A 24,226-nucleotide genomic window follows, 5' to 3' on the forward strand; every position below is an offset into this window, starting at 1 on the left:
AAATTAATTCAGATAAACACTTAATAAATCCATACTGTATATTTTTTAGTACTTCTATTTTTATTTTATTGTATTTTAAAACTTATTGTGTTGTTGCACTACTCTGTGGCACTGTCACTTTTGCATTTCACTGTATACTTGTATGCACGTGACAAATAAAGAAATCTTGAATCTTGATCTTGACACAATTATACCAACACTATACAGTAAAACAGATAACCTGGTAATATGGTATATAACTGGTAAATTCTATTCTAGTTTTAAAATAACACTTCAACAAGATGTAAAATCAGCGTCAATCCCAAGAGAAGCATAAACTGCACACAACACAAATTTGAAGTTAATGAACCACGACCACACATTTGCAGTTTACTCATTTGAATGTTTATACCAGTGAACCATGCAAAGGACTACATTGTGACCACTCTCTGCTTGTTTTTAATGTTTATTTTCTAGATCAGATTTACTGAAGCGTCACTGAAAACAAGAACAGCCTTGGACATGCATCATTCAAACTCCCACCATGTAGAACAGCAGCTTCTCTAATAACACAACACTGCTCACGACCGGCTTCTAACCCTAACCCTAACCCTAACCCTAACCCTAACACAACACTGCTCACGACCGGCTTCCAGCATCGTTCATGAACCTGAGCCTCAGAGCATACACAGCTTCAAGAATGTAGAATATCATCACATCAAATGTGACAGGGAACCCTTAACTAAAAATATACACAGTCAGTCATTTCCACACAACTAGAAAACAACAACAGAAACAAAACAAAAACAGGAAAAAAGAAACAACAAAGGCATCATTGTCGTCTTGCTGTTCTAGTCTGAAACACAAGAACAAGACAGATGTTTTATTTGTTAGTTATACACACTATTGGAACTTTCTAAACAACACAGTTTGATTTTGAAAACATACAGTACGTCCTGACTCAGGTTTACCTCTGACAGTGAGTTTAGTACCGCACTCTGCCCTGCCCAGGTCATTCTCAGCGATGACCTTGTACTCTCCGGTGTCCTTGGGTCCGACCCTCAGGATGAGCATGGAGCAGACGCCACAGGTGTTGGAGATGAGGTAGTTGGTGTTGGTGTTGAGGCTGATGTTGTTGCGGTACCAGGTGACGTGGGGCGTCGGTTCCCCTTTGATGGCACAGCTCATGTAGCACTCGTACCCCTGGGGAGCCGTGTGCTTCTTCAGCGGGACCAGGAACTTCGGAGGCCGCTCCAGGTTGCACGACTTAGACTCTGGTATGTTCATGGAGAACTTTTCTGGAGGGAAAACACAGAAGTAGTTTATTACTTGCTGAAGATTAACGTTTGTACGCAAGTGATAATGACCCTAACTATGAACACTGGATCCAAACACTTTTACAGACCTTTCTTGGCCGTGATCGACCACTTTGGGGATTCGGAGGGTTTGGAGGAGCCCATGTCATTCTTGGCGTAGACGCGGAACTGGTACTCTCTGCCGGGCATGATGTTGCAGGCGGTGAACTTGTTGTTGAAGATGCGGTCGGCCACGGTGTTCCACTGCCGCTTGGTGGAGTCGCGTTTGGACACCAGGTAGTGAAGCCTGTCGTCACGTTTCTCGTCAGGAGAGGCCGTCCAGGACACGGTCACGGTGCCCGGCACGTTCTCATCCACCTCCACAGGACCTGGTGACTTAGGCTCGTCTGCAGAGGACCAGCACCAGCGTTAGATAACACTCTGTTAGATTTGTATAAGTTCTGCCTATACCTGTGTAGCAATGCTGTAGTTACTGTCGTTCAAACATTGATTTAACATGTTACATAGTTATTTATTTAACATGTTGCATAGTTGTTTATTTAACATGTTACACAATTTTGCATTTATCCTGATAATTTGCTGAATAATAATCAACTGCCATTTTATCCATCTCACCTGTGACTCTGATCTCAATACTGAAAGTCTCCTGGCCAACAATGTTCTTGACCAGGATGGTGTAGATCCCCGTGTCGGAGCGCTCCGCAGATGGGATCAGCAGCTGGGACGCCGCCTCGGCACTGCTGATGGTCACCCGTTTAGAGACAGGTACGCCGTCCTTCAGCCAGGTGACCTCCGGCCAGGGAGAGGCCTGTGAGGAAGGGGGTTAAGGTCAGCTCATCCACATCACAGTGATCCAACACTGAAAAAAAAGGACTTTGGATTTATGTAAAAAAAATGTGTTGTCGGTTCCACATGATTGAAATGTGTTTAATCAACACGAATTTAGTTCAACATTAAACAATTAAATAAATCAAACATGATCATTTGTGTTGATTTAAACTCATTCCAGTCATGTGGAAGTGAAGGCCTTTTTTTTCAGTGTAACTGCAGTGTGAGGAATCCCTCTGGGCCAGTTCATCCCAGGTGTGTGGAACGGTGTACAGTCTTAACATAGTGTTGGGTTGATAACTCTGTACCTCAAAGTTGATGTTGAAGCGTGTTGAATTCCCTGCTCTCACAACCATGAAACTCTTGATTTTAGCGTCGGTGAATCTTGGCCTAACTGGATGATACAAAAGCACAAGAAGAACATGAGGTTTTTGTTATGTCTTTACAATCGGAACACATGGATGTTGATTTTGTATCGCACAAAGTCTACGGTGGCTTTATATGTGGTCTCAGTCGATTGCAAACATTCTTGGGTTCAGTGAGACTGAGGAACACGTCATGTGTGTTGATAATACCGAGTAACAGATGTTTGAACTGGTCTCACCTGGGGGCGGCATGGCCAGGATGTAGTTGTCCAGCTCCTGAGGCTCCCCCTCGCCGCCATCGTTGGTGGCAATGACTCTCACCCAGTACATGGCCATGGACTTCATGCCTTTCACCGTGAAAGAGTTCATGATGATGGCGTTGGTGTTACAGCGACCCCACTCTGGGTCCTCTGCTGGTCTGAGCTCCACAAAGTATCCCTTGGCTTCATCTTCAACCCCTTCAATGTCCTTGGGTTTAGTCCAAGCCAGGGACAAGGTGGTGTAGGTGGAGTCTGTCACCTTCAGCTCAAGGACTTTACCGGGAGGCTCTGGAATGATGCATAACTGAATCAGAGAGGCTCTGGAATGATGCATAACTGAATCAGAGAGGCTCTGGAATGATGCATAACTGAATCAGAGAGGCTCTGGAATGATGCATAACTGAATCAGAGAGGCTCTGGAATGATGCATAACTGAATCAGCGACATCCAGAGTTTATTTGAAAAAAAAAAACTATAATAGATTTAGAATAAACATAGATTTAGGCTATACACAGCATTATTGTACTGCTCTGTGGCTCAGTTGGTAGAGCATGGCACTAACAACGCTTAGGTTGTGGGTTTGATTCCCGCTGGGACCATCTATACTGAAATGTATGCACTCACTGCAATGTAAGTCTCTGTGGATGAGTGTCAGCTAAATGGCAGATATTATATTATTATTGTGCCGTCTTTGCATTGCTTTCCATACAGTATGGGAGATGAATGTGTCAAATCTGGCAAAGATCCCGTAATTGATACTGTTATGGATATTTGATCAAATTCATCATGCAGTATTTGAATGAAATCCCCAAATGTCCGTCCACATTTGGTATTCAGATGAGCATGACCTACTTTTGGGGTCCCTGGCGTACACAAAGTCAGACGGGTTGCTGAATTCTCCGGCTCCAGAGTTGTTGATCGCTGCCACACGGAACTCATATTCTATTCCCTCAACCACATCCTTCACAGCGTAGGTCTTATCTGTGGAACAGGGAGATATACACAGAATTACAGGGGTTTCTTGTTGGAAAATTACCTATAATTTCTGTTTGGTATAAATATAACTGTATTAATTGGCTACCATGCAGCCATTATCTATGTGGATATGGAGATGAAAACATATTTGTTGTCGGAGAGAGAGAGAGAGAGAGAGAGAGACTCACTCTCAGAAAGTGAAAATGACTGTAGTAATTGTTTAGCCCTGACTAATGTGGAAGAGGGAAATATACAGAGAATGACAGTTGTAATGACAGTGCAAAATGACCTATAATTTCAGTCTGTTAGCATACAGCCATTATGTATATGGATTGGAGACGAAAACAACATATCTGTTGTCTGAGTGGTATGTGAAAAAGAGACACACGCACACACACACACACACACACACACACACACACACACACACACACTCATAAAGTGAAAATGACTGCAGTAACTGTTTAGCGCTGACTAATGGTGAAACCTTTGATCATGGGGTCCTCTCCAATATTGACAGCGCCCCACAGGTTGCTGCCCTTCTTGCGTTTCTCCAGGTTGTAGCCCAGGATGTTGGTTCCTCCAGTCTTGGCAGGAGGAGCCCACGCCAGGTTGATGCAGTCCTTGAAGGCAGTGACCACCTTGGGGGCAGCAGGGGCTCCTGGGTATGCTGAGGACAGAGATATTAGGTTAGCGAGGCTGTATCAATGTTCATAAATTACATCAATTTAAAGTGGAATTTTACTGAAATGTTGTTTTTCTTTCAATGATTATCAACTCACCATTGATATGGTCTCAACATATAATGACTTTGTGCTGCAATCCTCAGAGATATCCTGCTTGTGAGCTTACATGTCAGGATGTAAACCTAAGCATTCTATGAGGCTCTGTTGTGCAAAACAATAATATTTGATATGGACGACCATGTCAATGGTGGGCTGCCCATTATTATTATTTTTTTAATTCCACTTTAAGATCGGGTTTTCTTTTCATTTCAGCTTTTGACAATTAACAAGCTAATGTAATGCTAGGTAATGTAATATAATGCAAGAACATTCCAGATGTACAAGGCTCTCTCAGACCGAGCTGAGTCAGCGTATAATGAGCTCACCTTTGGTGCCGGCCTGAACGTCCTCCGTCTCCATCATCTCACTGATGCCCATCTCCGTCTCGGCGCGGATGCGGTAACAGTAGCGCCGGCCGTGGTCCACGTCTGTGTCCCGGTACGCCGCCTCTCCGGGGATCTGACCCAGCTTCTTCCAGGTGTTGCGACCGACCTGTTGGCGCTCCATGATGTAGTTTTCTATCTTACAGCCGCCGTTGTCCTTGGGGGGCCTCCACTTGATGTCGATAGCGGACTGAGACGCCTCGACGATCTCCAGGGGCCCCATGGGAGGGGTGGAGGTGTCTGTCACAACACATGCTACTGTTTATTTCTGAAATGTAGCGATCATACCAACAATATTGTTGCTAGATTATATGGCTGTGCTACATACATGTGGATGTGCTGGAGACACTAGCAACCTGCTATAGTCAAGTCAGATTATAATAAATAATATGTTTAATTGTCTATTTTACCTACCTAGAACAATTAGCTCTGCAAAAGCCTCAATGGTACCAAACTCATTCTTGAGTTTGATCTTGATTTGCCCAGAGTCTTTGCGCTGCAGCTTGGAGAGGAGCAGACGCGTCTGCCCTTCTGTGTGCTCTATCTTTATGTGTGAGTCGTCTGAAAGCTCCTCGCCATCCAAGTACCACTGAACCTTGATCGGATCACCACCAACAAATGGCATACTGAAAGAAGCCTTTTGACCTTTTTTCACAGTTACTGGAGCAGAAAATACTTTCAGTTCTGCTGGATCAAATCTGGGTGGATCTGGAAAGAAAGAGACAAATGTTAGTGTCTCCAAACTCTGTACGACTTTTTCAAAGAGCAAAATCATACAATGTATAATTATGTTTATTCATGTCAATGCATATATTGTTTGACTACTTCAAACTATTCTCTGTAATCCCCTCTTTTGAGAGAACATAATAAAATAAGTGAAATAAGGTGAAATGTACAAGAAAACATTATATTTGTAAGTGTTATACAGTTGATAGATGATTCATGTGGGACTGGGATTACAGGCAAATTTGAGAAAAAGGGCAAAATAGATTTAAACCTTCAACAACAATCATGGCCTCTGTTTTCCTCCCATCTGCCTCAAACCGGTATTTTCCAGAATGTTCCTCTGAAACTTTGCTGATTCTCAGCTTGTGGAAGCATCCATCTTTGCCCGTTTTAAGGCCGTCAGATGATTTAATCTAAACAGGAACACAAAAAAATCATACTTAACCTGATAAACTGTATGTCAATATTTCCCTGTAGTCTGGTCTGACACTGTGACAGCCAACATGAGGTTTGTTTGAGTGGTAAACTCAACATTTACATGCAGATACTCACCTCCTCCCCATCTTTGTACCAGATCCCATCACATTCTTTGCTCAGCTTACAGACCAGTTCTGCCGCCTCCCCGACAATGGCGTTGCAGTCAGAGAGCCCGCTAGAGAAGTGGACCCCCGGGTCTGGAGTAATTACCACATGAGAAGTCAGTGCAAGTACTTCATTTTAGGCTCACCCCATTACCTGTTGATCTGGGTGTTTTATCATTTATAAGAACAGCAATAAATTGATATAAAATGTGTATCAATCACAATAATTTGTTTTCATACAGTTCATGCATGCATGTATGCATGGCACACAATGCATGTATGTAGTCCTGGTTTACTGACTTACCGTAGCCCTGAATCCTATCAACACTATATAATAATACTATTTACATTTGGTTGTTTGCTCCATGTATTTTATTGCGGAATCTATGTATAAAATACATGCTCAAATGTAAAATTGTTTCAGAGTTTTGGTTAAAATATGTATGATCTTCAAACTTTAGTGTGGATGAATGTGGACATGTCCTCTCTTCAACCTTGCTGTGGATGTTTAACAGTTGAGCTTGTTCCATGATAAAACATAGTTTTTTATTTGAGAAATGTTAGATGTTCCAAATGTAGGCGTTGAACCTTCTGACAAGAAATAGTATTTTTGTCAATTACTCATTTTTTGCTCTTCTTCTTCTTCTTGGCTATCTGTGTAGTTATTTGGTCTGAGCCTCCATGTCAGTGATGATGAATGGCCTCAGGATCCTCAGTAGACTGAGATATGCTCCCATGCACTATTCTAGACTAAGGCAATGCTGGTATTGTGTACAACGATGGTTTTTCTTAAATCTTCCTGCCACCTTTGAAAGCGTGACATGTTCATCTACATAATCTACAGCATCATCATGTCTCATGTTGCTGCTTAATGCAGGATGTCTTACTTCCTCTCTTCTCTTCTCTTCATTCTTCAGAGTCGTGTGTTTTCATAAGAGATAACATGGAACACGGTGCACGTCTTCTGCTTTCACGTAATTGATTGTTAAGCTTATTGTAAGGTCACGATTTGAATAAGGTGTTTCGGGTCTGAGTAACACAGATTCTTAATCTTCTTGTAAGGTCAAGATTTGAATAAGATGTTTTGGTTCTCAGTAACACAGGCAAGCATGTTTCCTAAGACAAAGTAAACTACAACACAAAGGCATGTTCAACATAACACACAAACACTAATGTGACGACATGAAATGGGCTTGAGCTAACTAACTTTTTTGTCTGTGATTTACCCTTCTGGTACTGTATATGAATCACATAAAGAGATGTTTCTGTGATTTACCCTCCTGGTACTGTATATGAATCACATAAAGAGATGTTTCTGTGATTTACCCTCCTGGTACTGTATATGAATCACATAAAGAGATGTTTCTCTATAAATATCAAAGATGAATGGTGTTACATTCTTAAGTCATAATAAGAATATGTTTTTCTTGTTAGTGCTCTCTTTTCGTTAAAGTGACACTTGACCAATTCTTAACATCATTCATTGTTTCATCATCTCCAGCACCATACCGGAGTCTACAGGTGTGAATGTGGCGATTTTCTACAAAGTTCTGTAGTCAAAGAGATATGATTACCCCCTATGATGTCATTGGAGCTAAAAAATGTATTCAATTCATTTGATTTTTAAAACAACAGGCAAAAACACACTCCCACTACCTGGAAACACGTGTTTGTTTTACCCCCAACTGACATAGGGTGTCATTTCCTTAGGACCTTTTCTCATATCTCTTTGACTGCAGAACGTAGATATGGTAATGAATGTGATGTTAAAAATGGGTGAAGTGTCCCTTTAAAGCCACTCTTGTTCAAGACTACTATCACCCTAAAGGTCACCCCAGCATTCTGAGTGGTCACACGTTTATTCTGTAAACCCTCAGACCACTGGACCAAGTCATTTGTTTCATCAAATGACTTTACTCCCTCCTACCATGCAGTAGTCTGTGCAGTGTCCGTGATCTTACCAATGACCGTCTCCGGGAGCAACGGGCCTTGCCGCTGGGCTTTGTGGCCTGAACGCTTGCCAGCTCCAGCTGAGCCGTCAGCTGACCCCTCCGCCTCACCGGCGTCTGATGACCCGCCACCGCCCGCAGGCCCAGTGCCACTGCCGGCCCTTTGTTTCCCATTTGGGCCTGTGGCGGTGCCATCGATATGTGTCTGTCCTATCGATGATTATCATAACCACCGTCAATCATTCATTGCTTATTTGTTGACTAATGTCGGATAAGGTCTTGTAAAGAACAGTTATTGTAACAGAAAAAGTAGCAGTAACAACAACAACAACAACAACAACAACAACAGTGAAGAGGTCACATAAACAACAACTTTAACGTGAAAGGGGGGTTGGTCAAGATGCAGGCCAGCTGCTTATCCAAGTAGAACAGAGTTCCAAAAATGGAATGGAATGGAATTTCCTCATCTGTTCATAACCGCTCCGGTTAACGGCTGTGTGGAATGTTATGCTCCTTATTTAAAACACACATCAAGACCTGGGAATGTACGTTAAAGTTAGTTATACTTGAATGTCTGCTGGCCCATTCCTACACCAATTATTTTTAATAAAACCCCTTTTACAAACGATTCAAATGAATCAACACAAGGACAGATAACAACAACACACAGACAGAGAATAGAAAGAGATACACAAACACATGGAAGCACACGTTGCATATAAAACACAAATATTGGACCATATCTGTATTTCAAAGAGTAAATGATTTGTACATATTGTTTTCTATAGAAAGGTGTAAACTTGTATAGTGAATACATTTGTTCATTTGTGATTAAAAGTGTCATTGTCTAAGTTTAGTGGAATAATGTTAATACTCAAACCACTACCATCATTATGGTGAATTTTCCATCTAACTAATGTGGTACGTATTCAATAGTTAGGTATTCAATAGTTTGGTATTCAATAGTTAGGTATTCAATAGTTTGGTATTCAATCGTTAGGTATTCAATAGTTTGGTATTCAGTCGTTAGGTATTCAATAGTTAGGTATTCAATCGTTAGGTATTCAATAGTTAGGTATTCAATAGTTAGGTATTCAATAGTTAGGTATTCAATAGTTAGGTATTCAAACTGAAGTGCACATGGGGCTGGTTTCCTGTTGATGCTCAGTGAACGATGCCACAAGGTGTAAATCTCTCAGACGTGTCAGACGGAATGGTTCATAATTCTAAGTATGAGTTAAAATATTAAATCGTATTTCCTTGAGTACACAAAGATCTCCTTCATCAGTGTCTATCAGGCTTGGGTTCCAAAGTCATTCTGACAAATGGCTTTGATGGTCAACAAACCTTGTCAATGCATGTTCATTGAATGCAGCCGTTTCAATCTCTTACCAACGACCTCTTCCTTTAGCAGAGGGCCTTGCTTTGCACGCCGCTTCCCAGCTTGATCAACCGTTTCCTCTGAAGCTGCACCGTCTTTATTTGATTTTCCTATTGGTGATCAATATCGAGTTGATATCAAAACAATATCAATAATATTAATTCAACTTGTGTATTCCCAGTTAATTAAAGTGTGGTTTCAAATGATGAAAGTCTGAATGTTGGTGAATTTATTGTAGCCTAAAGGCCGACATGAATCTGAAGTTGACTATTATCTGAATATTTGATGTCAACAGAAATAGTTTCTCATGTAGTGTTGAGCAATGGGATTTCTATTGCCATATGCTTTTGGACAATCATGTTGTCTGTTGTTAATTACTGAAGTGGATTGTATGAAATGTGTTGATTGATAATGTTTTATAGGCAGGACAATTGCAACCACAGGGACAAACTCAGAAATGATGGTAACAACAATAGCAATAGCAGTGAACAATAGCAGTGAACAATAGCAGTGAACAATAGCAGTGAACAATAGCAGTGAACAATAGCAGTGACAATAACAGTATCGATTACACAAACAGATGAAAGCTTGGAGACTGAAGCGAACTGAAACAGAATGCTGTAATGGACAGACAAGAACAGTCGGTTCTGTGAATTTAGATTTTAGTTTCTATCCTTCACCTCATTGTGGAATGGATTATATGTCCGTATCGCTGGCACGGATCCTTCGTCCAAGTTGAACAATGTCTTTATATTCTGCACTCCTTAGTGGTCGTCTATAGCCAGCAGTGGATGCAGCTACAATGATGGGATTCAATACTCCACTATCGTTAGGATTGACTACCCCAAAACAAACAAATTGCTGTTGTGTCTTTCTTTCATTCAGCAATGTCTGAATGTCATGCCAGGATCACCTTTAATAAAGACAAGTTATAAAGTGAGCTTTTTAGGACATTGAAGAGCTACAGGATGACTGTGAGAGGGTGAAGTTAGTTAGCTTTGTTAGGATGTTAAAGGTGTGTCTACTGCTGTATACTGCACCTCTCTCTGCTGACAGGGTAGAGTGTGATATGTGTGTGCAGTTATACTGTCGTTATTACAGTAACATCATTGTATCAACATGTAATTACATACTGTAGTATTTACATACTGTAGTAATTACATACTGTAGTAATTACATGTTAAATGGAGTTTAGCAGTTTGCTACTGTATTACACAGGTGGAATAAAAGCACATTCTAAATCTCAATCATCACATGTCTGGGTTCCTCTGGCACCATGTTGCTGAAGAACATGTTACTGTACAGGAAGTTGCTTCCAGCTGGTTTTGGCCTGGATCATTCAGGCTCAGTTAGCGTTAGGGTTAGCCTAACCCTAACCCTAACCCTAACCCTAACTCTAACCCTAACCCTAACCCTAACCCTAACCCTAACCCTAACCCTGGATCATTCAGGCTCAGTTTGGGTTAGGGTTAGCCTAACCCTAACCCTAACCCTAACTCTAACCCTAACCCTAACCCTAACCCTAACCCTAACCCTAACCCTGGATCATTCAGGCTCAGTTAGGGTTAGGGTTAGCCTAACCCTAACCCTAACCCTAACTCTAACCCTAACCCTAACCCTAACCCTAACCCTAACCCTAACCCTGGATCATTCAGGCTCAGTTCAAATGGGAACATCAACATGCTTGGCTGTCAGGGTCGTCAAAGCTAACCTACACATCACTTCATTGTAGTTGCATCACTGCTGGCCTTTAAACAGCTGTCGAAATGTAATTAATTAATTCATTTAATGTGATGCTTAGTCAAATAGTGTTGATTATTAAAATTAAGTGAAAGGTTTCTGAATATACCATTTATATTCAAAGTAATCTGAATCATTTCATGTGTGTGTATCACTTCTTACCTTTCACAACCTCTGGCACCAGCGGACCGGCTCTCACACGCTTCTTAGTTTGATCCTCTGTGCTCTCCTCGTCTTCCTCATCCCCTTCTTCCAGACCTGCATCACCTCCAGCACCTGCCGCCCCGTCTGCACCACCTGCAGCTCCATCAGCTCCAGCCCCAGCTCCAGCTCCAGCTCCAGCTCCAGCCCCAGCCCCAGCCCCAGCCCCAGCCCCAGCCCCAGCCCCAGCCCCAGCCCCAGCCTTTTTGGCCTTGGCCTTTTTGGGCTTTGCCCCAGCAGCCTTAGTGGCATCATCCTCACCACCAGTGGCCGCACCACCAGCAGCGACGGCTGCTGCGATTCTGCCAGCTTTGGCCTCAGCTGCAGCAGCTGCAGCTGCGTCTGCCTCAGCCTTGGCCGCAGCCTCTGCAGCATCCCTCTCTGCCTTGGCCTTCTTCGCTGCCTCCATGGCCGCCTCCATCTCTTTCTTGTATTTGTCCTGCTGCTCCTGAGCGATCTTGTCCAGGTCCACATCTCCCCCTCCAGCCTGAGTCGTCTTGCGAGCTTTCTTCTTGCCTTTCGTTGCCGGGTTCTTGTCGACTGAATCAGGGTTAGGGTTATTACAGGGTTATTACAGGGTTATTACAGGGTTATTACAGTATTAGAGAGGGAGTTGTAAAGTGATGGCATGTGACCGATAATGACATGAATTGTCGAGGCTAAACATTCCAGACATCGGAAGATTTAGAAAAATATGAAACCATGATGAACACTTCCCTAAAATAACTCAGGAAAGAACAGAACAGAAGAAGAAAAGAAAAAACGTAACGATCTCACCTTCCACCACCAGCCAGGCGTTGCAGGATTTGATCCCTGCCACTGCGGCGTAGATGCCAGAGTCCAGAGGCATGCAGTCCTTCACCAGCAGCTTGTGGATGAGCTTGTCCTCAGACACGATGATCTCAAACTTGTCATCGTTCTCCAGAGGAGCGTTCTTGCCCATCCAGTTAATCTCATTCATAGGTTGCGATAAGACGCACTGAAAGATGGCGTCTTGTCTTTCCTCTGCCTTCACTTCCTGTATTTTGACGATGAAATCAACAGGCGGAACTAAATGATGGAAAGATAGAGGGTAGAAAAAACACACATGGTGAGGTCATGAAATTCACAGTTCAGCAAAATCAAGCAGTTTAACCCACCAACTGCCAAAGAGTTCCGGAACACTCACCACCTAGAGTGCCAACTGTTTTATGTGGCGTTTACCTAGCAACAACACTTCCATTGGCTACAAAATGAAGCATCATAATTTGTGCATTTTTGGTGAATAAAGTCACCCTCGGTACTGAATGAGTTAAGGGGCATCATTTAGAACATAGTGATGATGTTTTACTGACTAGACTACCAGTCCATTACTCTACAAAGCTGTAAGTTGCTTCGGATAAAAGCGTCTGCAAAATGTCATATGTGACATATATTGATGGTAGATTTGCATTTTGACATACTCTTAAAATCAGTTGAGAAGACATTAACTCCCTCCACGTCGACAGAGTAGAGGCCAGCATCCTCTGGACTGAGGTTTTTGATGGTGAATACAAATTTCTTGCCAGTCTGCTTCAAATTGTGCTTCATTTCCGCATCCATTTCTTTGGTGTAAGGAACCATGATGCCGTCCTGCGAGGTTGGTTGTGTGTCGTCACATCAACAGAGAGAGGAAGAGACAAACATTACATACATACATGCATACACACATACAGAACACTGTCCAAACATTGTTTGATATACAGTGGTTTAAATGGGACCAGCCACTGGGTGGATCCCACACAGAATCATCTCACCTTGTAGAGGAAGAGCCGGCTGGTGGGGTCTTTGAGCTCCATGTCCAGCTCGATGGTGGCAGCGTCCTGGGCGTTGACCGTGATGGGCTTCAGGCTGCTGATGTGTTGAACAAACTGAGAGGAGAAGCAACCATGAGCATTTTACAGCATCAGACAACGTGTGGGAAAACTATACGTCATATATTATAAGTCAAACATCCTACCTGGTTGATGAACAATTATTTTTCTTCTTCATAAGAACAGTTTAAAGCTAGATACTTTACTTTACCTCAGTAAGACTAGGCCTGGTTGTTAATTAATTGTTATAGCATCTCAATAGTGACCGTTGTATGCAGTAGTGATGCAGTATGAGTCATGTTGGTGACTTAACTAGTGACCTGAGGTGAAAAGGTACATGATGATGTGGTTGAGTACCTGTGCGATCTCCTCCTCTCTGACCCTCTTCATCTCATTCAGCTTGGTCAGCATTCCACGGAAGTTAGTGATGCCGTACTCAGCACAGATCCGCTCATAGTCCTTCTTGTCTGCGCTCATCAGGATCTCCCAGACCTTCTCATCAGGTTCCATCGGCTTCTTCTCACGCTGCCCTTCACTGCCGGTCACACACACACACACACACACACACACACACACGCACACACACACACACACACATCAACACTATGCTGGTAACAATATGCACTGATCGTACCGTGCCTGTACAGTGGAGGGCCAGTGCTCTATTGCTGTATTACAGTAGATATGCTACTGGTTGTATTAGTCTCTATGCAAAATATAATTCCCTGTGACAAAGTGGAGCAACTTCCCAAAAAACATGTTTGTGGTATGAAATATGCTGCATTGTTTTGGTGTAACAATCAATGGAATAGCTGTTTGTATGAGTCAACTCTGACATCATTTTCCTACCTTTTCTTCAGCCTCTTCCTGAATGACCCAGGTTCCCCGTTGGCTTTATGAACATAGAACAAAATAATAGTAAAGGAACATGTTTATCTGGAGGGTTTTCACTGGTATGTTATTTATTCATTGCATGACTCTTGATGTGAATTCAATCAGTGAATGAAGAATATTGCCCTCGTTTCCTGCATACTGATTTTGATTGAACATGGCAGTAGAGCCTACCTTCTTCAGATATTTTCATTTCCTTCGTCTTTTTGAAACCAACTGGAAACAAAGATTTCTGTTAATGTCTACATCTTGATACAACCAGACATTGAGAGGTCTTTATTTGTTATCCAAGAGATCCAAATCGCTGAAGATGAGTACGTTGTGTGTCTTACCTTCAATAATGTTCAGAATGACTATGCAGGCGGCCTTTCCAAACTCGTTTGTTGCGGTGCATTTGTAGGTGTCTGCGTCATCTGCAGAGACTTTGGGGAACTGGAAAGCACATTGAATATGAATAATAATATGAATAATATTGAATATGTGTTTGTTTACCATCAAATGTTCTAAGGGGAAATTACTCCCAAATACATACAAAACAAACCGTTTTTGTTTTTTTAATTAAATTATATTTTTAATCCATTAAAGGGGCAATCTGGGATTATTACATCAATTGTTGGACTTTTAAAAACCCCAAATATAAATTTGTTTTCCTCCATTGTTTGTAAAAAAATAAAATAAAACTGTATAGCTTCAAAGTATACACATTTCACATTCCCACACAGGTCACATTTCTCCAGCCCCAATCCTCAGCTGTTTACAAAAAAATACACTTTGTTGTTGTTTGAATCCCAGATTGCCCCTTTAATAAGGGGTGGAAATTAGAATGTGCAAATTGTGTAAAAAAAAATATTTTTTTTCTAAAAAAGTAGTATCAACACATTGCACAGTGTCTATGGGGCCCATACTGTATACTATGTGTTTGTTTATGACTTAGGCCTAGTATTGTGATACAGACCCCTACCTCCAGGGTGTATAATACTGGTGTTCAGATAAAGACACCTACCTCTAGGGTATATAATACTGGTGTTCAGATAAAGACCCCTACCTCCAGGGTGTATAATACTGGTGTTCAGATAAAGACACCTACCTCCAGGGTGTATAATACTGGTGTTCAGATAAAGACCCCTACCTCCAGGGTGTATAATACTGGTGTTCAGATAAAGACACCTACCTCTAGGGTATATAATACTGGTGTTCAGATAAAGACCCCTACCTCCAGGGTGTATAATACTGGTGTTCAGATAAAGACACCTACCTCCAGGGTGTATAATACTGGTGTTCAGATAAAGACCCCTACCTCCAGGGTGTATAATACTGGTGTTCAGATAAAGACACCTACCTCTAGGGTATATAATACTGGTGTTCAGATAAAGACACCTACCTCCAGGGTGTATAATACTGGTGTTCAGATAAAGACCCCTACCTCCAGGGTGTATAATACTGGTGTTCAGATAAAGACACCTACCTCTAGGGTATATAATACTGGTGTTCAGATAAAGACCCCTACCTCCAGGGTGTATAATACTGGTGTTCAGATAAAGACACCTACCTCTAGGGTATATAATACTGGTGTTCAGATAAAGACACCTACCTCTAGGGTGTATAATACTGGTGTTCAGATAAATACACCTACCACTAGGGTATATAATACTGGTGTTCAGATAAAGACACCTACCTCTAGGGTGTATAATACTGGTGTTCAGATAAAGACACCTACCTCTAGGGTGTATAATACTGGTGTTCAGATAAAGACACCTACCTCTAGGGTATATAATACTGGTGTTCAGATAAAGACACCTACCTCCAGGGTGTATAATACTGGTGTTCAGATAAAGACACCTACCTCTAGGGTATATAATACTGGTGTTCAGATAAAGACCCCTACCTCCAGGGTGTATAATACTGGTGTTCAGATAAAGACACCTACCTCCAGGGTGTATAATACTGGTGTTCAGATAAAGACCCCTACCTCCAGGGTGTATAATACTGGTGTTCAGATAAAGACACCTACCTCTAGGGTATATAATACTGGTGTTCAGATAAAGACCCCTACCTCCAGGGTGTATAATACTGGTGTTCAGATAAAGACACCTACCTCCAGGGTGTATAATACTGGTGTTCAGATAAAGACCCCTACCTCCAGGGTGTATAATACTGGTGTTCAGATAAAGACACCTACCTCTAGGGTATATAATACTGGTGTTCAGATAAAGACACCTACCTCCAGGGTGTATAATACTGGTGTTCAGATAAAGACCCCTACCTCCAGGGTGTATAATACTGGTGTTCAGATAAAGACACCTACCTCTAGGGTATATAATACTGGTGTTCAGATAAAGACCCCTACCTCCAGGGTGTATAATACTGGTGTTCAGATAAAGACACCTACCTCTAGGGTATATAATACTGGTGTTCAGATAAAGACACCTACCTCTAGGGTGTATAATACTGGTGTTCAGATAAATACACCTACCACTAGGGTATATAATACTGGTGTTCAGATAAAGACACCTACCTCTAGGGTGTATAATACTGGTGTTCAGATAAAGACACCTACCTCTAGGGTGTATAATACTGGTGTTCAGATAAAGACACCTACCTCTAGGGTATATAATACTGGTGTTCAGATAAAGACACCTACCTCTAGGGTATATAATACTGGTGTTCAGATAAAGACACCTACCTCTAGGGTATATAATACTGGTGTTCAGATAAAGACACCTACCTCCAGGGTGTATAATACTGGTGTTCAGATAAAGACCCCTACCTCCAGGGTGTATAATACTGGTGTTCAGATAAAGACACCTACCTCTAGGGTATATAATACTGGTGTTCAGATAAAGACCCCTACCTCCAGGGTGTATAATACTGGTGTTCAGATAAAGACACCTACCTCTAGGGTATATAATACTGGTGTTCAGATAAAGACACCTACCTCTAGGGTGTATAATACTGGTGTTCAGATAAATACACCTACCACTAGGGTATATAATACTGGTGTTCAGATAAAGACACCTACCTCTAGGGTGTATAATACTGGTGTTCAGATAAAGACACCTACCTCTAGGGTGTATAATACTGGTGTTCAGATAAAGACACCTACCTCTAGGGTATATAATACTGGTGTTCAGATAAAGACACCTACCTCTAGGGTATATAATACTGGTGTTCAGATAAAGACACCTACCTCTAGGGTATATAATACTGGTGTTCAGATAAAGACACCTACCTCCAGGGTGTATAATACTGGTGTTCAGATAAAGACACCTACCTCTAGGGTATATAATACTGGTGTTCAGATAAAGACACCTACCTCTAGGGTGTATTCCCGGGACGTCTCATCGTACTTGCTCTGGTACCGCTCCTTGTCATCCAGCTCTCCGTTGGCACGCTTCCATATGACCGTGGGCTCCGGGTCACCATTCACGATAGCCTTAAAGATGGCCAACTTCCCTGGTGGAGATGAGAGAGTCACACAATATAACCCTGTAATAACCCTGTAATAACCCTGTAATAACCCTGTAATAACCCTGTAATAACACTGATCAACAACATCTCCTCTTCTTTAACGTCAGCATCGTTGTGGTTTATTGCTCATTTTCTCACTCGCTAATTTTACGTTGAACAATGTATCTGAATTGTGTCTGGTTATTAGATGTACTGGTTATTAGACGTACTGGTTATTAGATGTACTGGTTATTAGATGTACTGGTTATTAGATGTACTGGTTATTAGATGTACTGGTTATTAGACGTACTGGTTATTAGACGTACTGGTTATTAGATGTACTGGTTATTAGATGTACTGGTTATTAGACGTACTGGTTATTAGACGTACTGGTTATTAGATGTACTGGTTATTAGATGTACTGGTTATTAGACGTACTGGTTATTAGACGTACTGGTTATTAGATGTACTGGTTATTAGATGTACTGGTTTTTGGATGTACTGGTTATTGGATGTACTGGTTTCTAACTCATTGAGGTGGATTAGTTTGTGGTGATGTGCATACAGTACACACACTGCAGAATGTCAACATCTTGATTCGTGATTGGACACTGTACATGTGTCATGGTGTCATGGTGTCACATGTAATACATAGCAATGGCCATGCTCAATACTACACAGCTGTTGCTACATCACCGACCCTAACCCTAACCCTAACCCTAACCCTAACCCTAACCCTAACCCAGATCAAGCAGCATGTTGTGATTGGACCAGCTTGTGTGAGTGTACCAGTGTGACTGCAGTAACTTGTGGTCAAGGCCGACAGGGCTGAAACAGACCAGCTGTCATACAGGGTGGGTCTTCCCTCGAACTTTACACTATATGTTTCTTTCCCATAAGAGAGTTATTTTTCTCCCCAAGTCAAATAAAGATTTGGTATGTAAATAGGCCAGGCCTAGAAGGTCGTCACAATAAATTATGTCGTGCTGTGTTACATATCTGTGGAAGGTGATCCTCCACCTATGTATCACATGGCCTACTGCCGATGTCAGGGAAGCTAGAAGATATGAACCACTCATCTATGTATTCATATATCTAATGAGGAAATCTATCCGTCTGTTGGTCTGTACATCAGGTCTGTACATGGTGGTCTGTACATCAGGTCTGTACATCAGGTCTGTACATGGTGGTCTGTACATCAGGTCTGTACATGGTGGTCTGTACATCAGGTCTGTACATGGTGGTCTGTACCTACGCAGCTCAAGTCTACTCAGCCTCTCTGTTGCCTCTCTGCTGCGGTGGGTTACTGGGTCCATATCTGTCAGTCCACCTGTTTCTCTTATTCCTGTGTGCTTTACTGGTGTGTGTTTAGATGCTCTACAGACACTGAATGAAGGGCAGGTTGATCAACAGCAATGATAATGCAGTATGTTATGTAATCAGGATTAGGCCTAGCTTATGTTGTGAGACTACAGTATATCATCATAAATGACTGTTTTTTTTATTAATTTAGAGCTAAGTCCTAACTTATCGATCTGTGCTGAACTGACAGTAAGTTGAATATCTGGAGACGGGGTGGTTTCTTGACTTGTAAGAGAGATGCTTTCAGATGGATGTTGTATATTTATGGATGTTGTATATTTATGGATGTTGTATATTTATTCTGCTATCTACCTCATGTTACTGTTAATACATATATACTGCTAGACTGCATTACCTATACAGTTCATATGCTGCTACACTGTTCATACTGTAACTTATTTACTCTGCTATAATGCTAATGCTACTCATATACTGCTCACACTGCACTACTTATATTATACTGCACTACTTACTGCTCATATATTGCACTACCTGTAAATACTGTTCATTGCACTTTCTGCTATTTTGCACTTCTGGTTAGACGCTAACTGCATTTCGTTGTCTCTGTACTTGTACTCTGCACAATGACAATAAAGTTGAATCTAATCTAATCTAATCTAATCTAATCTGTGCAGTAGGACACTTACCTTCCTGGATAGTCAGAGCGATGGGTTTACGGGTGAAGTCGGGGGTCGTCTTCCCCTCTGGCAGGGTCTCCACATATTGCGTGATCATCACCCCCGGAACCTTTGACCTGAATTTGATGCCTGACCAAGCACAACACACAACAATAGAAAAGGCACTGCAAACAGTCAATTATTTATGAGGTTAAATTGTTTCATTCTGTCTGATAAAAGTGCTGTTTATTACATTTGATTTGGTTTTGTACGAACCAAATAAAGCAAACTTCTATCAGAATGGAATGTTTCCATGCATCCGTATCAACTGTATAACATAAGACGTTTTGACGAACACAGTTAAAAGCAATATTCTGACTTGACATAAGTATTAATCAAATAATTGAAAACAGAAGTTATCTCAGGTCAGAAGTCATGATCGGACAGTTTCATGTTTGCTGATGCAAAGTTTGTGTCTGTAACTTTCTTCAGAACAAAATGAAAGACGACAAACCTTATGGAATGAAATACATCGTTCTCTGAAACGGAAGAATGTCACACCAAGTTCTATCTTTCATACCTGACTCTCTTGACCATAATAGACACAAACTTTGTACAGTTGCAAATGCCTCGTGAATTAGGTTCTATAATTCATATTTCTATCTTTTACTTTACCAAATAAACATAAATACGGTTCCACATGCACCTTCTCATGTACTTGAGCGTGACCTTCAGGGAGCTGGTGTACGGGTTGTTGCCGAGCCCCTAAAAGCAGTCAACCTCAGTGCCTCAAGGAACAGGTTTGTAGTAGATTTAATGTTTTGGTAACAATTGACATCAATGTATATGTTAAAGGTTTGCAAATCATTTATAACTAGTTTACAAACAGGTAACTGAATATGAATTGTTTTTGAGTCAGTTATAAACAGTTTTTAACCCATGATTAGCAAAGGGTTATATCAAATAGTTGTCATTCTATCTATGAACCAATACTAAACTGTATAAACAAGCTGTATTTACAAGCCCTTAATGACGTAAACCTCAATGTAAAGTGTTACCAAACTTGGTTTAGAATGAAGGTCACAACTAAAAGCATCTTTTGTGACACTGAAAGTTCATTCATACGCGTTTATGAAAAGCGTCTTTCACACAAGGATATCACACCAGAGCCGGACTGGCAGTACATGCAGCGATCACTTCCACAGCTCGTCATGCTTTATTCAAAACAACATGGAACAAGACTGCAGAGGGAAGATGTTAGCGGGGCTGAGGGGGCGGCTCCCTCCCTCCCGCCTGCCGTACCTGTCGTCTTCTGACTTCCCTCAGCGCCCTCAGCGCCTTTAGTGACATCACAAGCAACATGACAACAGGAAGGGAAAACAGGACAAAGAACGTCAATCCTGACAGAAGCACCACGGAGGCTCAGGGACGTGGACAGGATTAACAAACACACACACACAGGAAACACAGGGTCCAACACACACTACTGGGGAAGAACATACTAGAAGAGGTTTTCACTTACAAATTGTTGAAAATGATTTACATTTTAAAGAAAGACTGTTGTTAGAACATACATTGTACATGATGATAGATTAGCCACCATTACAAAGATGTATGGATGCTCCTTACTGAGTATCAAATTAAATCTATGCTGATTTTTCTAGATGTGTCTGCCACCTTGTCCTAGAATACTCCAATCGTATTACACCTGCTGGCCAGCTTTGATGTGCAGTGTCATGTTTAGATAGAGCTTGTTGACTTGGTTGCAGTTGTTCCTCAGGCTGTGATGTTGCAGTTGTTCCTCAGGCTGTGATGTTTCAGTTGTTCCTCAGGCTGTGATGTTTCAGTTGTTCCTCAGGCTGTGATGTTGCAGTTGTTCCTCAGGCTGTGATGTTTCAGTTGTTCCTCAGGCTGTGATGTTTCAGTTGTCCCTCAGGCTGTGATGTTGCAGTTGTTCCTCAGGCTGTGATGTTTCAGTTGTTCCTCAGGCTGTGATGTTGCAGTTGTTCCTCAGGCTGTGATGTTTCAGTTGTTCCTCAGGCTGTGATGTTGCAGTTGTTCCTCAGGCTGTGAGGTTGCAGTTGTTCCTCAGGCTGTGATGTTTCAGTTGTTCCTCAGGCTGTGATGTTTCAGTTGTCCCTCAGGCTGTGATGTTTCAGTTGTTCCTCAGGCTGTGATGTTTCAGTTGTTCCTCAGGCTGTGATGTTTCAGTTGTTCCTCAGGCTGTGATGACTCATTTTGTTGACTGTGAGTATGTTAGGAAGTACAATTTAGGAGTGCAAGATTTATATCGATGACATTATAAACACAAACGTAATGTCTTCCACTTAGACGTCCATCTTTCGAAAGCCGGTTGTCCAGTTTGAGTCTTTTCATTGGTTTCTCTCAACATGTCAAACCATATCTTCAGTATAGGATGGAGGCCTGGATAGATATGTTGTGAAGAATGTTCACTGATTTATTTTAATGTCATCAGCTCTTCAGTCAAGTTTTTACCACTTTTCTTGAATGCAGTTTCCACTTACTCCGTGATGATTGTTGTTGTTGTTGTTGTTGTTGTTGTTGTTGTTGTTGTTGTTGATGTTGTTGTTGATGTTGTTGTTGTTGTTGTTGTTGTTGTTGTTGTTGTTGTTGTTGATGTCTGCTTACGCCTAAAATGTTTTTCTTCAGCTTCAACTTTGTTCTCCACATACTGTCTCCATAGCAGCCACTCTTCAAACTGACGATAATCATAGTTATGTCCTGTCTGTTCACATTTCCATGGTGGTCCTGACAGAAGTGTTGACTTGTGACATGATTGGATCACTAGATGTGCTCATGGTGACTAGTGCAGGAGAACAGACGTTTCAGATGGACACTTTCATTTTTGAAGATACTTAATTATAGATTACACTTTTGAGTTGTTCACCAGAGTACCAGCTGATTGAGGATCAGAAGAGGACAAACCAAGAGTGAAGAACCTCTTCAACTTCATTTCAGCGGAGCAGAGGGACAAAGTATATTATTATCTGAAGTTCCAGTCCCTGATTACTCAGAGGAAAAGAAAGCTTGCATGTTTTTAATTTCTGACTTAATTTCTTCTGAGAGGCTTCTCCTGGGTCTTGTGTGTGTTATAATTGGTAGTTTAAATGCTTGAATTGTCTTAGGACACTTTATTTGATTGCCAATCTTACTTTGTAAAATACCCATATCTTCCTCATCAGTGACTGGGGATAAGTACCCTGAGTGGCTCTCCAACTTGACATACTGCAGCTGAGGTGAGTAGGATTCAGTGTACCCCCCTCCCTGCCCTGATCACTGTACCTGCCCCTCCCTGCCCTGATCACTGTACCTGCCCCTCCCTGCCCTGATCACTGTACCTGCCCCTCTCTGCCCCTGATCACTGTACCTGCCCCTCCCCCCTCCCTGCCCCTGATCACTGTACCTGCCCCTCCCCCCTCCCTGCCCCTGATCACTGTACCTGCCCCTCCCCCCTCCCTGCCCCTGATCACTGTACCTGCCCCTCCCCCCTCCCTGCCCCTGATCACTGTACCTGCCCCTCCCCCCTCCCTGCCCCTGATCACTGTACCTGCCCCTCCCCCCTCCCTGCCCTGATCACTGTACCTGCCCCTCCCCCCTCCCTGCCCCTGATCACTGTACCTGCCCCTCCCCCCTCCCTGCCCCTGATCACTGTACCTGCCCCTCCCCCCTCCTTGCCCTGATCACTGTACCTGCCCCTCCTCCCTCCCTGCCCCATGTCACAGCTTACCTCCCTCCCTGCTCCTCCCCCCCCCCTGCCCCTGATCACTGTACCTGCCCCTCTCTCCTCCCTGCCCCTCCTCCCTCCCTGCCCCTCACAGTGTACCTACCTCCCTGCCCAGCGGCAGTTTGGTCGGTGACCTTCGACTTCTTCCACATCCTGGTATCTTCTGGGGCTCTGTGTTCTCAGAAGGCTCTGTAACAAACATTCAGATGGAAAACATGAGGTTGACGTCCGATCTCAGGTATCTCCTCAGGTATCTCCTCAGGTATCTGCTCATTTGGGTTTGGAATGTTGCTTGGAATCATCATAGGTCATGGGTCACAGTCACAGAGACACCCAACTACAGTAGACACAGTAGAAAAGGCATTAGAAAGACATCATTCAATCATTCTCTCTTCAGACACAACGTTTTAGCAGAATGGGGCATTTGAAACAAAAGTTTTGGGGCTTGTGTAAATTTGGCTTTAAAATGTTATATGAAATTTTATAAAGTGCTGACATGGACAGTGGGAATTGCATGGATGACTGTAAATGTGGGCTCCTCAGATGATGGTTCATCAAGCAGCCTTTGCTGCGGGGAGAAACCTTATTGTGCATGTGCAGTTATTCTACGCAGGCACTGACAGGCAACATCACACACACACACACACACACACACACACACACACACACAGATGAGATGTCCAGTGAACTGTGGAGGAGGTGCAGAGGGGATGGAGGTGCAGAGGGGAAGGAGGTGCAGAGGGGAAAGGAGGTGCAGAGGGGAAGGAGGCCACACACAGTGCAGGGAAACGGCTATAGATATCAAGGTATTTGTAAATGGTAGACACACAGATCAGTTCAGGAATTCTCCCATTAACCTCTCA

The 24,226-nt window shown here is 42.4% G+C and overlaps 2 protein-coding genes across 2 annotated transcripts; both read right to left on the reverse strand.

Moving 5' to 3' along the window:
- Positions 1–618: 618 nt before the first annotated feature.
- Positions 619–13,811, reverse strand: LOC310803717 (immunoglobulin-like and fibronectin type III domain-containing protein 1; the record flags this gene model as incomplete). Its single annotated transcript, XM_083668571.1, has 18 exons — positions 619–835; positions 951–1,277; positions 1,385–1,681; positions 1,911–2,103; positions 2,432–2,517; positions 2,728–3,036; positions 3,601–3,729; positions 4,211–4,393; positions 4,835–5,131; positions 5,306–5,599; positions 5,889–6,030; positions 6,170–6,291; positions 8,160–8,352; positions 11,588–12,009; positions 12,247–12,519; positions 12,912–13,080; positions 13,245–13,358; positions 13,659–13,811. The coding sequence occupies 18 exons, from the start codon at positions 13,809–13,811 to the stop codon at positions 831–833; spliced, it is 3,708 nt and encodes a 1,235-aa protein (XP_083524697.1). The 3' UTR covers positions 619–830.
- Positions 13,812–17,487: 3,676 nt separating this feature from the next.
- Positions 17,488–23,515, reverse strand: LOC310803718 (immunoglobulin-like and fibronectin type III domain-containing protein 1; the record flags this gene model as incomplete). Its single annotated transcript, XM_083668572.1, has 3 exons — positions 17,488–17,645; positions 19,649–19,768; positions 23,467–23,515. The coding sequence occupies 3 exons, from the start codon at positions 23,513–23,515 to the stop codon at positions 17,488–17,490; spliced, it is 327 nt and encodes a 108-aa protein (XP_083524698.1).
- Between the last annotated feature and the right edge of the window lie 711 nt (positions 23,516–24,226).

Source organism: Argentina silus (assembly GCF_951799395.1).
Source record: "Argentina silus genome assembly, chromosome: 4".
Taxonomy (NCBI): Eukaryota; Metazoa; Chordata; class Actinopteri; order Argentiniformes; family Argentinidae; genus Argentina; species Argentina silus.